Source organism: Notothenia rossii, assembly GCF_949606895.1.
Source record: "Notothenia rossii genome assembly, chromosome: 3".
Lineage (NCBI taxonomy): Eukaryota > Metazoa > Chordata > Actinopteri > Perciformes > Nototheniidae > Notothenia > Notothenia rossii.
This window is the reverse complement of record NC_136901.1, coordinates 43,931,012-43,946,447: the sequence shown is the minus strand read 5'-3', so window position 1 is coordinate 43,946,447 and position 15,436 is coordinate 43,931,012. Positions and strand designations below refer to the sequence as shown.

The following is a 15,436-nucleotide window of genomic DNA, read 5'->3' as shown; positions in this document are numbered from 1 at the left end:
TTTCTGTCACCTCTGTCTCTTATTGAATAGTTTCTCAGGTAGCATACAAAGCTGTTTCAATGTACCATTAATCAGCATGCTGTTTACTGTGGTGTATCTTCACATTTATATATTTATTTTGACCGTTTTATACACATTATATTTGTATTATGACATTCCTTACTACTTTTTACTGTTGGCAATTGTTTAAAAATATTTATAATTACATTTCTCTTTAATATTTGACATACTTTAGGACTTTTTGTACAAAATGTTTGGACACACTGTAGTGACATTTGGTCATGTTTTTTGCCTTGTAAAAGAAAGACCTTACTTACAATTTAAAACATGTATTAGTAATTTTCTGCCAGTATTCCTTAACACTGTTGCTTCTTGCTGTAATAAGCCTTATCTTTAGCATTTCTAAACACCCACTTTTGACTGACTAGATAAGCTAGTTACTAAAACTATCCCGGCAAGAATGGGAATTTCCGATTGTTCCGATGGCCCATTTTTGTGATGGCCCTTTTTTGCGATGGCCCATTATTACAAAAGCCCATTTGTGCTTCAGCCTGTTATCCCAAAAGTTGACAGTGTGTTTCTTGTGCAGTTTAAACCCACGTACTCCTCTTGATTGACGTAGAAGATGAGCAACAATATTATTTAGCATTACTTTTCTCACTTTTCTTTAAACCTTCTTTGCATATTTCACCATGATACGTTTTTGTGTTTTATTTTGACAGGCTGTAGCAGGAAGTATTCATTGAGTTCATTTCGTTTTCTACAGTCCCTTTAGTGAAATAACAGCCAGACCAGACAGGAAGTATGTTCCTCAACGTGTTTATTGAGTAGCGGAGGACAGTCTGTTGACTCGTCCTTGTTCTGCACACCGAAGAAGTCACACATCACGAGAAAGGACAGAGCACAAACACTCACAACCAGTACCATGCTTCTCTTTTCCTGTAGACATGACACAATAATCTTACTTTTTATCAATTCTTATTTCACTTTGTTCTTAAGCTTATGTTTGTATACATCAGCACATGCCGAGACTCTCGGTAAAAGTTGTGTTTGAGTGTGTGTGTCCACCAACTTTAAGGTTACAGCTAAAATAAAGGACACACTTGAAAATGAGCTACAAAGACTTTTGAAGCTGTTTGACCCCAAACCCTAAAGCCACACATTCATTTCCTGTCTTTTATTTTGGCGGTTTCCCGTATGTGTGCGTTGATGATGCTCTCTGATTATCTGGAGGCGAAGAACGGCCTGATCTTCATGCTGATGGCTTTCAGAGAATACCAGCTGCCCTTCCAGTTCATCCACACCACGCCGTCGTCCGTGCCGTGTTTGGCCATTCGGCGAGTGTACGCTCCTCCGATGTAGTATCGTCCGTTGGGATTGGCCGAGTGGCAGCGGTTGTACCACCAGCCGCCTCCATCCTCTCTGGCGCATTGTTTAGACGGATCACCTGGGATCCTGGGAGAGGAAACAAGGAGACGAGATTAGATTAGACTTCACAGAGTACAGCGAAATTCCAAGTATTCCTGAAGGTGCGATCACACATAACAGACCGTATAAGTGTCATTTGACAATACAAGCTAAAAACGATGAATATATACTTTATACAGAGACAAGAAAGTGTACCTATGATACATGGAACAGTACGCTTATAAAACAATACAACATTGCTATAAAAATACAAAAACAATACGGTCAAGGCAGTAAAACAAATCTAAACAACTCAATAAGTAAGTTATTCTACATGTGTTTGTCAGTGCAGTTGATAATTACAAAACTAAAAATAAATATGTGTTCTATAAAAATGGTAAGAAGTAGGATACAAAGTGCAGTTGGATGTAAACATGGGTTCGAAGGAAGTTTAGATAACAAAAAAATCATGACGAATCTGAATCCGAATCTGTGTCCTAGAAGCATCCTTGGAACTGTTACTATGGCATTTTTTTACTTTTTCAACATTCTTTACGGAGTCTTTTTCGTCTTATATTTTGACATACTACACTATGATGTTATTTATTGCCCATAATCTGTGTTATTGCTAAGTAGGTTTACAAACACTATGAATTTGCTTTGGTACACAAGAAGGTTAGAAAACAAAAACATGACAAATCTGAATCAGAATCTGTGTCCTGGAAGGATCCTTGGAACTGTTACTATGACGTTCTTTTCTTACTTTTTGCAACACATTATATCATGTATCTTATATCTATGACGTTTTTTCGACTTTTTCAACAGACTATATTACGTTTTATTGCCAAGAATCGGTGTCTTTGCTAAGTAGGTTTACACACACGGAGCGAAAAATATGACTATTTTAAGAAAACGTCAGCATTACCAGGACACTCACCAGTTGTCGTTGTCTCGGTCGTAGGTGCTGAACATCATGCTGTTGTGCATGGTCATCGTGCGGTTTTCACCAAACAGTTCCGTGGATCCTTCCAAGAAACAGTTCCCGGCATTCCCGGAGTATCCTTCCACCGCCATCACGTAGTTGGACGTCTCTGATTGGATTGTGAACTGGCGGTACTGAGCATGGACCTAAAGGCAGGGAAAAACAACAAGATGAGTTTATATTGTGAGAGAAGACCATTATCCTTCTTTTTTTCAACATTCTATGACCTTTCTTTGACTTTTTCGACATACTATATACCGTTTTTTTACTTTTGCAATATTTCAATATACTATATAATGTTTTTCCCCTATTTTTTCAATATGACTTATTTTTATTTTCTACACTACCTAATATGACTTTTATAAACATGTAAATCGGCTGTAAATAGAAATATTGCTGCCCACCTTGGCTCTGGTCCAGTCCTCCATCTCGATGAGGACCTCGGTGGGGCCCATCTTGGTCACCTGACTGATGCGGTCGTTACCCAGCCAGTACTCACCTGGCAGGTGAGAAAGGAAAAAACACAAATTAATTCTGGATGTGAACAACAACCCGAGATCATGAATAAACACATGTATTAAGGTACTCAAATGTGTTCGAAATGTACTGAGATCTTTAACTTAAGACGTGATATTTTGTATATGCTATCCTAATATTTTAAACACCATACCATGTTTTTATTTTAATCATTTCTTATTTACTTATTATATTGATTATACGTCTTGATACCATTTATTTCTAATTTAACATGCTATGCTTTTACTTTTTTTGGCATATCTATACTTACTACATGATTTTTCTTATTTTTTTTACATACTATACTATGACTTTTGCATGATCATCATTTAATACACTATACAATTACTTTTTTAAACACTTAAATATATATTAAAAAACAATAACATATTATATACAATGCCTTTACCCCTATTTCTTTTGAAAATATGTTTAAAATAATGTCAGTTTTCCCCCATTAGCTTACATCTCCCTTCACAAATCCTCTTGACTCTTATTTTGAAAAACCTTACCAGGAGTCTGACAGTGACCCTTCCCAGAGTCGGAGGCGATGTTCCCAAATCCGCGTCGATATTCGTCCCAACGTCGCCCAAAGTCCACGCTGCCGTCCTGCCTGTTCTGGATGAGAAGCCAGCCTGCGGAAATAAAAACAAAAGAAGAAGAAATGTTAATTAAAAACCTCGTTAAGACATGGGAGATATTAAAAGGAAGTGATTCTGACCTCCGTTCTGTGTGGTCTGATCACAGAAGACTCGGTACGGAGCGGTGAAGCTGTCGGGCTGGATCATGTACATCTGGGAGTCTTTTCCTCCACGGCGGAAAATATCCTCACACTCCTTACCTGAAACACACAGGTTACATTTTTCATGTAGTTTAATATTCCCTTTGCATATTGTTTTACATATAATAAGATGCTTCTTTTGTTATTGACTATATGCTACAATATGCATGTTTTTTATGTATTTATTTCATATTTTTACATCGAATAATTAAGCGTCTTTAATGATATTATTAGGGACGCCTTACCGGACACCACGGGGATGGGGCACTTGGTGGTGCAGGGCTCCTTGCACTCCTCCCTCTGAGTCTGGATCGCCTTCTCCAGCTTCAGGATCTTCTGACGGATCTTCTCCAGGACGCCCTGAACACAGGAAGCAGTTCACATCAGTGTTTGTAGTCTTTACTGCTCACAGTAAATAGTTAGTGTCAGTGTTTGTAATCTTTACGTCAGACTTCTGTCTGACGTAAAGACAGTGCAGTGTGTGTGTTTCCTGTAGTCTTTCAGTCAGACAGGAAGCAGTTAGTGTGTTTCCTGTGGTCTTTCCGTCAGACAGGAAGCAGTTACTGTGTTTCCTGTAGTCTTTCCGTCAGACAGGAAGCAGTTAGTGTGTTTCCTGTAGTCTTTACAGTAGACAGGAAGCAGTTAGTGTGTTTCCTGCAGTCTTTACAGCAGACAGCAGACAGGAAGCAATTAGTGTGTTTCCTGTGGTCTTTACGTCAGACAGGAAGCAGTGTGTGTGTTTCCTGTGGTCTTTACATTAGAAAGGAAGCAGTTAGTATGTTTCCTGTGGTCTTTACGTCAGACAGGAAGCAGTTAGTGTGTTTCCTGTGGTCTTTACGTCAGACAGGAAGCAGTTAGTGTGTTTCCTGTGGTCTTTACGTCAGACAGGAAGCAGTGTGTGTGTTTCCTGTGGTTTTACGTCAGACAGGAAGCAGTTAGTGTGTTTCCTGTGGTCTTTACGTCAGACAGGAAGCAGTGTGTGTGTTTCCTGTGGTCTTTACGTCAGACAGGAAGCAGTTAGTGTGTTTCCTGCAGTCTTTACAGCAGACAGCAGACAGGAAGCAATTAGTGTGTTTCCTGTGGTCTTTACGTCAGACAGGAAGCAGTGTGTATGTTTCCTGTGGTCTTTACATTAGACAGGAAGCAGTTAGTATGTTTCCTGTGGTCTTTACGTCAGACAGGAAGCAGTTAGTGTGTTTCCTGTGGTCTTTACGTCAGACAGGAAGCAGTTAGTGTGTTTCCTGTGGTCTTTACGTCAGACAGGAAGCAGTGTGTGTGTTTCCTGTGGTCTTTACGTCAGACAGGAAGCAGTGTGTGTGTTTCCTGTGGTCTTTACGTCAGACAGGAAGCAGTGTGTGTGTTTCCTGTGATCTTTACGTCAGACAGGAAGCAGTGTGTGTGTTTCCTGTGGTCTTTACGTCAGACAGGAAGCAGTTAGTATGTTTCCTGTGGTTCTCTCACCTGCAGCACTCTGATGTTGGAGGGGAACACGGTGTCCACGGTCTCTTTGATGTAGGCGTGTTGCTCCTCCACCCGGTCGGTGTACTGACTCACCACCCGGCTGTTATCTGAACGGGAAACACACCAGCGTTACTGACAATGTGCACAACTCGTTAAAGATGCAATCAAATAAACAAAGGTCATGTTATTTTAATGTAGTTTTCTTTTTGGAAGATGTGTTTGAATTTGCCTCGGTTTGGGGTTTGTAAAAACTATTTGCAAGTCTTCAAAATGGTATTGTATCTATCTATATGCTCTCATATCAGTGTAAACAATTCAAGAATAAACAAAAAATAAAATAATTTCAATAATAATGATACATTACAAATATTTAAAAAAATAAAAACGTAATAATAAAAAAATATACATTTTAAATGTTTTTATTAAAAAGTAAAACATTTAAAGAATACAAGAAAATTACAATTATAAAAAAATATATGAATTATTATAACAAATGTTATTATCTCTTGTGCTGTTATAATTTTCCAAAGCAGTTGTTTTCAGGAAAAAAAAAAAAATATATATATATTATAATTTTGTTTCTTTTTCACCTGGATTTTTGGGTCTATAAAGTAAAGTGAAGACTGAGTACTTGGAAAATATACGAGAAATGTCTATCATGCAGAAGTATATTTAGTGCTTTGACTGAATAAAAGAGAGTATTCCTCACCGTTGATGACTACCTGCCTCTCCCTCAGAGACGTGGAGATGCTGTTGACGTATCTGTAGACGGTGTTGGAGGATTGAGACAGTTCCTCCACCTGAGGCTTCAGATGGTTGATGCTCTGCCACAAACAACATATCATGCATTTAGATTTAAAGAAACAAGTCTTTGAACTAGCTCTTTATTTAGGCCAAACACACATTCAAACTAAAGGAACCAGCCTGTTTGGAACATGTAAGAAGTAGAAAGTACAGGTATTTGAGTTCAACATGTGAGAAGTAGAAAGTACAGGTATTTGTGTTCAACATGTAAGAAGTAGAAAGTACAGGTATTTGTGTTCAACATGTAAGAAGTAGAAAGTACAGGTATTTGGGTTCAAAATGTAAGAAGTAGAAAGTACAGGTATTTAGGTTCAAAATGTAAGAAGTAGAAAGTACAGGTATTTAGGTTCAAAATGTAAGAAGTAGAAAGTACAGATATTTGGGTTCAAAATGTAAGAAGTAGAAAGTACAGATATTTCTGTTCAAAGTGTAAGAAGTAAAAGTAAAAAGTTGTAAAAAATAAGTAGTGGAGTGATACCAGAAACATGTACTTGAGTACAGTAACAAAGTATTTGTACTCCACTACTTCCCAGCTCTGATGAATTAACTTGTGTTGAAAGGTGCTATCTAAATACATTTGCCGACATGTCTCAGAAAGATTAAACATGTGTTACCGTCTTGACGTTCCTCTCCTGCTTCAGCAGCGTGGTCTTCAGCTCGCAGCCGGTCGGACACAGCACCCCCTGGTGGACGGGAACATATCGGCTTAATTACCTTCATCTCGCAATCTACTTATTTCTATAAATACAATAGTTATCAACGCAATAAACCGCATTCAATGTTGTCCTAATGTAAATTATTTAATTTTATATTCTGTTCTTGTACATATCAAAAGTCAAAGTTAACTTTATTGTCAATCTTTCAGTTTTTGTGTACAGAGAGATCGAAATACCGTTTCCCACAATCCCGAATACAAAAACAAAGATATATAAAAATATGTATATCCTATATATACACAATCAAATGACACATTTATACATATGCAAACATTAAGACATTAATAGCCTACAAGTACAACAATCAATATAAATAACAGTCACTTCAATATCTTTGAGAATATACATTAGTGCAAGAGTGTCCATAGCAGCGTAAAAATTGTCTGGTGCTGGTTTTGAGTGTCTGAGTTTGTAACATATTCTATTTACATGTTTATAGACTTCTTGGGCTATTTTTTGTATTTGTATTGTTGTATTTTATTATATATGTTGCATTTTTGGAGGTGCTCAGGTCAGAAGAATTTCATTGCCATTTCTACACTGTAGCTTTTTGCATATGACAATAACACCTTTGAATTTGAATATATTCCTCCCTGGTTATCATGTGCTGGTGTTCTCCTACCATCTCCTCTGCAGCGTGAGTACACCCTCCTTCATCGGGCTGAACCTCCTTCTCCTGAACCGTCTGAGCTCCTGTCTGAGTCGTAGAGGGGCGGCCGCGATACCTGGGGCAAACAGAAACAAACAAACATGAGGTCTAATGTTACCCGAGTAAAACTGTTTGTCGATGCACTTGAAGCCATAAGTAATGCCTGTCTTTGTTACAGTAACTAAATGTATCCCAGTTGTTTACACAGACACCATGGGCAACTAAAGAGCTAAACAAATTATTTAAAGAAAAGTATCTTTGACGAGATAAAGAACTATTCCTGTCTTTGAAATATGGGACATGGTCCATGTTCAAACCCCACTGCAGTCAGCATGTCGTTGTGTCCCTGAGACACTTCACCCCAAATTGCTCCTGTGGGGATTGTCCACAGTATTGAGTATGTAAGTCGCTTTGGATAAAAGTGCCTAACAAGTGACATGTAATGTAATGTGAGTCTCATAGACTTCTATAAAATGTTGCAACCATTGTCCCCTGCTGGACATTATTATTATTAAAGGATGCCCTTTACGGTTTTGTAACCCTTACTAAACTTGAAAAAAATATGTTTGTGTCTAAAAGAATATGAACTCTAAACACTTGTTCTCATACACTTCAATATAATTTCTTTTTCTTTGGCAACATCGATCTTTACAGTCCTGTACATACTGTATAGTGGAATTGGCCTTAAAATACATTTAAATTAAAATATTGAAGTCTAAATGTACCTTGCTCCTCCGCTGATTGGGGGCGGGGCATAGCGGTTGGGGGTGTACGTGTCGTGGCCTCTCGTTGTTGGGCGATGACCTCGAGCATCTACAGCGGTCTCTGTTGGAGTCTGCAGGTCAACAAGATAAATACATTAAAACATACAACTCATATAATTACTTCAACATTTGTAGCTTAATAGTCTACTCACTGTCACATTCTTGGTCTTGGTGTCCTGAGGAAAGTAAAGGGAAAATATTGTGAATTGTTTTCAGTTTAAATGTTGTTTGCCACTGTTGTTTAAAGGATGCATTGAATTCAGATTGTATAGAGCACCTTTTAAATGTAAAAAATAAAGAGAAATATATTTCTGTTTTATTTCTTAAAATATTTAAGTCGATGTCGAAAAGTTTTGCGCCCTTTATGTATAATGCATATATTTATATTTCTGCATGATCATTTTGTTACATGTTAAACAAAAACAATAGAAATTATTTTAAAGTAATTAGATTAATGTACACAACTAAGATTTGTAAATGAATTACCATTGCAAGCAGATTAAGATATAACATTTAATTAAGACACTTTTTTTACACTATGATATTATGAAATAAACGTATTCATTTTTACAATTTATTAAAAAAGCACTATATTTGAATAAATGTTTTTCTTACTTTTGATCAAACACACACACTTACCGTGTCATAGGTGTCATAATCGGGATCCTGAGCCCTGGCAGCGGACACACACACACTCACACACACACACAGCAGCAGCAGCGTCCTCATCGTCGACTGTCGATAAAGTTTTATTCTCAAACGCTCGTCAGTCTTCAGTGTGCTCTCTCTTCTTCTTCTGTACCCGAAATCTGCTGCACCGCGTATTTATCCCCTGTGTGTGTGTGTGTGTGTGTGTGTGTGTGTGTGTGTGTGTGTGTGTGTGTGTGTGTGTGTGTGTGTGTGTGTGTGTGTGTGTGTGTGTGTGTGTGTGTGTGTGTGTGTGTGTGTGTGTGTGTGTGTGTGTGTGTGTGTGTGTGTGTGTGTGTGTGTGTGTGTTATTGATCTGCTAGATATTGGTCAGTATGTGCAGGAACAGTTTGCATAACCTGAGTCACGGAACAAAAGGGCAGTCTGACTAAAGAGTTTACTGAAAACTGAAGAAATTGAGGTTTCTGAGAGGAGAGAAAACACGCTTTATTTAGAAAGATAATTGGAGACAAATATATGAGACATTTTAGAGTGATCGAGATAATAATAGATGAAAAAAAAGCGTCAAAATATTAAAAAAGTTACAAATGTCAAATAAAAAATTCCTTTCTTTTAACAACTGCATTAATATTTCTTAATAATGTCAAAAAAAGTAATAATATTTAGAGGAACAAAATAGTAAAGTTTAACCGAAAAAACGAAATTTTAAAGAAATATTTTGAACATTTTTTGTAAAAGAAAGTCAAACATTTTTGCAAGAAAAAAATCGCAATAATTACCCAAAAATATAATATTAAGACAAAAAAGGATCAAATATTTTTGCCCAAAAACTAAATTAAATGTGATTTTTTTTATATAGAAAAAGGTAATTTATAGATTTGTCTCTAAAGCTGTTTTTGTCAGGTGAATCACTTTCGGGAAATCAAGACGATTGAGCAACGGATGTTTGTTTGAGTCCAAAAGGAGACGTGGAGCAAATCCCTAAACACACAGACCCTAACACACACCCACGCACACACACACACACACACACACACACACACACACACACACACACACACACACACACACACACACACACACACACACACACACACACACACACACACACACACACACACACACACACACACACACACACACACACACACACACACTTGTATCCTTATTTAAACCCTTGAGTTTAGGACAGAAATTAACCCAGAAACTCAAAATTCACATTTTCATGCATTTATTCATAATTCCGGACAATTCTTCGAGTGTTAATATAAATGCAAACAACATAAATGAACCTCTAGAAGCTTCTGAGCCTAATATTCATCTACAAAAACAATAACGAGATGAATTTGAAGGAACAAACTAAATGTTATCAGACCCTCTTTGCACAGAGGAAGGGTAGCTCCGACTCGCAGGAGGCGATATCCCACTTCTTCTCATCTGAAACATAAACACAAATGAACTGTCATTTCTCAAGATGGCTAAAAACTAATTTAATAATAGTGAACAGTTTGCATTTATTAAGCTTGAATGTTAAAAGTACTTATTGTGGTGATTTTTCAGGAATTTAAAGGCAGGTGAAGTATAGTTTAAACTCCTAAGGGAATCCACAATGACAAATATGTGAGTTTAAAAGTGAATTTTACTGACTTTAAATGCGTAATTTAGCAGAAAAAGCATCGAAAAAACTGGATTTTCAAGGGGTTTAAATGTAGAAATTACTCTATTATTAAAGGTGTGTGTGTTTGTGTATGTGTGTGTGTGTGTGTGTTTGTGTGTGTGTGTGTGTATGTGTGTGTGTATGTGTGTGTGTATGTGTGTGTGTGTGTGTGTGTGTATGTGTGTGTGTGTGTGTGTGTGTGTGTGTGTGTGTGTGTGTGTGTGTGTGTGTGTGTGTGTGTGTGTGTGTGTGTGTGTGTGTGTGTCTCACAGCCATTGTTCATCTGCAGACAGCGCTCACTGGTCCTCGTGTTGCTTTCCATGTTCCAGTTTTCATAAAGAAACCTGGAGCCGTCGCTCCACATCCAGAAAAACACCTAGAAAATACAAATATATAAATAACATAATTACGTAAACACATTTATGATCAAGTACAAGTATGCTTCAAAGCACACGATCAAACCAAAACACTGTCATCTCACACTTAGTAGTTTTAGCCATAAATCCTGTTTATTACCATTGATTATTAACTCAACAGATCAGCTGTGCATGTTTTGTGATTATATCGTAGAAAAAGTCGTACGTTGACGCAGTTGTGGCCCCCGACCCAGGTTGGGGGGAAGTTGTGCGTTTCTGCGCGGGTCAGCGCCTGCAGGAAGTGGTTCTGCTCGGGACTCTGGACCGAGGCCAGGTTAGCGCCTTCGAACATGCAGTAGCTCTGCAGAGAGAAAACACGATTTATGCTATAAAAGCTTCATGTTTAACAAAATAAAAGCTCCATATTTAACAAAATAAAAGCTTCATGTTTAACAAAATAAAAGCTTCATGGTTTAACAAAATAAAAGCTTTCTTGTCGAAACTTCTTTTAACAAAATAAAAGCTCCATGTTTACCTCTGCCTCCACCCAGGTTTTCGGGGAGTCGATGAAGACGAAGCACAGCCGGCCGAATCGGGACCAGCCGAACGGGCAGTAGAACTCCCGGTCTGCCGAAATAACATATATACTTATAACATGTTACATACTGTATGTCACTTATTTAAAAACTGCAATCACTAGTTTTTACAACAACTCAAACTCAAAATGTATTTATTAAATATATGTCTTAAAGGGGACGTATCATGCAAAAGTCACTTTGTGATGTCTTTTCTACATAAAGATGTGTCCCCGGTGTGTCGGGGAACTCACGCAGCGTCAGAAAGGATCATTTGTTGACTTATTTTGTCTATATATGTTCTTCGCTCAAAATACAAACTAATTTCTTCGACAACTATAAAAGGCTTCTCATGTTAAAAAAATAAAAACTCTAATGTTGTAACAAAATGTTCTAAAAAAATTATAGCTTGAGTTAACAAAATAAAAGCTCAATGTTAAAAAAAACATCCATGTTTTAACAAGAAAATATCCATGTTTTAAAAACATAAAAGCTTTCTTTTGTTACCCTTGATTTAGCGAATAAAAGCTCCATAGAAAATCGAAATGTTTTGACTAAAGAAAAGCTTTTTGGTTACCTTGTTCTAACAAAAGAAAAGCTTTCTTTTGAGAAAAGCTTTCTTTTGTTAACCTTGATTTAGCGAATAAAAGCAAACAAAGATTAACTAAATACCACCCCCCCTCTCCTCACCACAGTTGACGGGCACGGTCCCCGGCGGAGTTCTCGTGTTCGGGATCTCCTCCCCCGTGATCACGTTCACGCACCAGCAGGATCCCGTGGATGTGGCGCATTGCTGCGGCAGGAAGTTCCCGTTGAAGTCGCACGAAGGCACGAAAGCGCCGGGGATACCGGGCGGCGTCTGTCTAACGACGTACTCACACAACCCCGAGGTCCGCGTGCTGAGGGAGGTGTTGATCGCCATGGCAACGGTCAGAGACAGGAAACAGGCGAAGATCAGGGTCACGATGAGCGTCTTCATGGTGACGATGAGCTGAACCAACAGGAGCAAAACAAAACTAAATCTGACATCAATTCTGTGAAATGTTCCCAAAAGATATTCCAAAAAATGATGTGTGACGATGAGCCAACCCGGTCTCACATCTAAACGTGTAATAACTACGTTGGTCCAAAACGTAAGACGTAGTATTTCTACAAAAACGCCTCTGAAATTGTAAGATCCCTACATTTTTTTTCACCATCCATTCCAATGGCTGGCGTCTATGTCACGTGATCTTCAAATTTCTCCCTGCAGAAAAAAAAACATGGCCGAACTTCGTTTTATTCTCGGTGGAAAATGCCTATTTTAAAGTTAGTTTGGCCATTAAAATGCGTTTTGATGTCATTTGATGTGAGAAATATGAGTTGTTATTTCAGATTATGTGTGCAGTGGATGTACATGATCTTTAGTTTGCTAGTTATTACGAAGATTACTTCAGGAAATTGTGTCTATACAACTTTTTCATTGTTACCAAGTTGGTTGCTAGGGATGCTGCTATCGATATTATTTCTGTTACGTTGTGTAACTGTTTAATGGTGTTATCTTTATTGCTACCCCCCTTCCCCGTCAATGTATAGTGTTGGTCCACAGCGCAAACGTATTAGTTAAACAAAATCCGCATCTAAAATGGTGCCATAGATACGTTATTTTCCCCTGTGCAATTCCAGTCTCACATGTCACATCAAATCGTCATAAACAAATACCGGAAACAGACGAAGGCAAGATCCTCAGCATGGTGATTAGATGGTTTAGCCGCAATGCACGTTGGGAAATGGTGTTTATGCGATGTGAAATCCGAAAACATTTAAAAAAAATAGAATAATACTTTATTCGGAGTGTGCTTGCTTTTCTCTTTGGAGGTCATCACATAACGGCATTGTAATACACGGTTCGGCTGCATTAAATATTACATATCTGCCGTAGTTCTCTATTTATAGAGCCTTGATGAGAAGACTTCTAGACAAACATGAGGAACTGAAAACGTGACGTGGACACTGAAAACGTGAAGTGGATCATAAATATATCAGCAATGAAACAACATCTTACATTTATTTCACACAATACGTCTCCTTGCAGGATCAACACTAATTCGGCTGACTTTTATATTTGATCCAATTGGTAGATAGGCTGTATTTACACCATAACAGGGCAGAGCTGATAGAAAGGGACACCTAGTGGTTATAGCATGTTATTGAATTTCATTATTTGTATTATTAGATATTAATAGGATCCCTATAAAGTATATTCATTACTCGTTATTCTCTACTAATAGTTCATTAAAGACTGTATATAATAACTATTTTGCACATCCCTTTCGAGATTTCAAGATTTTCTAAGGTTTATTGACATCATATTCACAAACGGTGTAGTTATGCAATGAATGAAAAACTTGGGGTCGCAGGTTCCTCAATAGTGCATTACAAGACATCTATCAATAGGCCTATGTGTGCATACCTCCAGCAATGTTAACTACATTGAAGCACTTATTTTAACTGATATTATACATATGTATTATACTCTTATAAGATGTAGATAGTATAAGAAATGTGCAGAATATGACAGTTTAATGGTGGAATTTTAGATGCGGATTTTGTTAAACTAATACGTTTGCGCTGTGGACCAACACTATACATTGACGGGGAAGGGGGTAGCAATAAAGATAACACCATTAAACAGTTACACAACATGACAGAAATAATATCGATAGCAGCGTCCCTAGCAACCACCTTGGTAACAATGAAAACGTTGTATGGACACAATTTCCTGAAGTAATCTTCGTAATAACTAGCAAACTAAAGATCATGTACATCCACTGCACACATAATCTGAAATAACAACTCATATTTCTCACATCAAATGACATCAAAATGCATTTTAATGGCCAAACTAACTTTAAAATAGGACTTTTCCACCGAGAATAAAACGAAGTTCGGCCATGTTTTTTTTTTCTGTGGGGAGAAATTTGAAGATCACGTGACATAGACGCCAGCCATTGGAATGGATGGTGGAAAAAAACGTAGGGATCTTACAATTTCAGAGGCGTTTTTGTAGAAATACTACGTCCTACGTTGTGGACCAACGTAGTTATTACACGTTTAGATGTGAGACTGGGTTGGATGAGCAGGAAGGAGCTGAACAAACTGGAGCACCAATTAATAAATCTGACAATAATAAATAACATTTAGAAAAAAACTCCATGTTTTAAAGAAAATAAATTGAATTAAATTAGTAAATGTATCAGCATGGCTTTGCAAAAAGAAATTGCATGATTTAAAGCAATAAAAAAGTTTTCTAAAATATTACATTCTAAAATAATAATTGTAAAACATATGACCAATGTTTTGGAAAAAATAAATACATTCTGTAAAATATTCCCCAAAAATATTCAAAAAACGTGTCTGTATATTCTGTATAAAAAATATGATCCTGTTTCGCAAAAATAATACATTCTGTAAAAAACTAAATTATTGTGCTGGCAAAATAAACACAAATATGAAAAGAGCCCTTGATTACATTGCAGTGAAATAAAACATTGAAATAGATGTAGAGATATAAGGCAAACTTAGCAGAGAAAAACAAATCTAAAAAAAAATATCGAAAGTTTCGCAAAAATAATAAATTGTAAAAGATATTCCGTAAAACATGTGCCTGCAAAAAAAAATACATACAAAAATGAATCAATACAAAAAACCCAATATTTTAATAAGATTGAAAATAAAAATTAATTCTATAAAAATATTATAATTAATCTGCAACAAATAATGATAAATTCTTTAAAAAAGATGAGTGCTAGCAGAATAAACACAAACATATAGAGCCTTTGATTACATTGCAGTTATTTAAAAATAAATGTAGAGAAAGGAAGCAGACTTAACACAAAATAATGAATTCTGTACAAAATCATAATTAATGTGAGTGAAAGATTAATACATGAATATTTAAATAAAAAAATATATATATTTGCATAGGCTTGACAAAAAAAAATTATATAAATAATTATCATTAATGTGCAAACAATTAATAATAAATACTGTAAAAAACAACGTGTGCTTGCAGAGTAATCACAAACATGTATAGAGCCCTTGATCACATTGCATTAAATAGAGGAGCAGATTTGAAGCG

At 36.8% G+C, this 15,436-nt stretch overlaps 2 protein-coding genes across 2 annotated transcripts; both read right to left on the bottom strand.

Annotated features, from left to right (window-relative positions):
- Positions 1-803: 803 nt before the first annotated feature.
- fgb (fibrinogen beta chain) lies at positions 804-8,895 on the bottom strand. The gene is made up of 13 exons (XM_079671957.1): positions 8,720-8,895; positions 8,233-8,256; positions 8,042-8,151; positions 7,290-7,392; positions 6,566-6,634; positions 5,857-5,971; positions 5,148-5,254; positions 3,932-4,046; positions 3,627-3,746; positions 3,418-3,540; positions 2,794-2,888; positions 2,345-2,535; positions 804-1,455 (listed from the first exon to the last, which is right to left on the bottom strand). Exons 1-13 carry the CDS (start codon positions 8,807-8,809, stop codon positions 1,224-1,226), a joined length of 1,494 nt encoding a protein of 497 aa, XP_079528083.1. The 5' UTR covers positions 8,810-8,895; the 3' UTR covers positions 804-1,223.
- Positions 8,896-9,942: 1,047 nt separating this feature from the next.
- On the bottom strand, positions 9,943-12,399 carry LOC307033471 (ladderlectin-like). The gene is made up of 5 exons (XM_079671958.1): positions 12,007-12,399; positions 11,277-11,368; positions 10,968-11,102; positions 10,656-10,761; positions 9,943-10,165 (listed from the first exon to the last, which is right to left on the bottom strand). The coding sequence occupies exons 1-5, from the start codon at positions 12,293-12,295 to the stop codon at positions 10,098-10,100; spliced, it is 690 nt and encodes a 229-aa protein (XP_079528084.1). The 5' UTR covers positions 12,296-12,399; the 3' UTR covers positions 9,943-10,097.
- Between the last annotated feature and the right edge of the window lie 3,037 nt (positions 12,400-15,436).

Excerpts from the sequence above, each read along its gene's own strand:
- fgb (XM_079671957.1), bottom strand. The coding sequence starts at position 8,809 with ATGAGGACGCTGCTGCTGCTGTGTGTGTGTGTGAGTGTGTGTGTGTCC. Across the intron at positions 8,257-8,719 it reads ATTATGACACCTATGACACG|GACACCAAGACCAAGAATGT; the intron begins GTAAGTGTGTGT and ends TACTTTCCTCAG. Across the intron at positions 4,047-5,147 it reads CCAACATCAGAGTGCTGCAG|GGCGTCCTGGAGAAGATCCG; the intron begins GTGAGAGAACCA and ends TCCTGTGTTCAG.
- LOC307033471 (XM_079671958.1), bottom strand. The coding sequence starts at position 12,295 with ATGAAGACGCTCATCGTGACCCTGATCTTCGCCTGTTTCCTGTCTCTG. Across the intron at positions 11,103-11,276 it reads AAACCTGGGTGGAGGCAGAG|AGCTACTGCATGTTCGAAGG; the intron begins GTAAACATGGAG and ends TTCTCTCTGCAG. Across the intron at positions 10,762-10,967 it reads GGGGCCACAACTGCGTCAAC|GTGTTTTTCTGGATGTGGAG; the intron begins GTACGACTTTTT and ends TGTATTTTCTAG.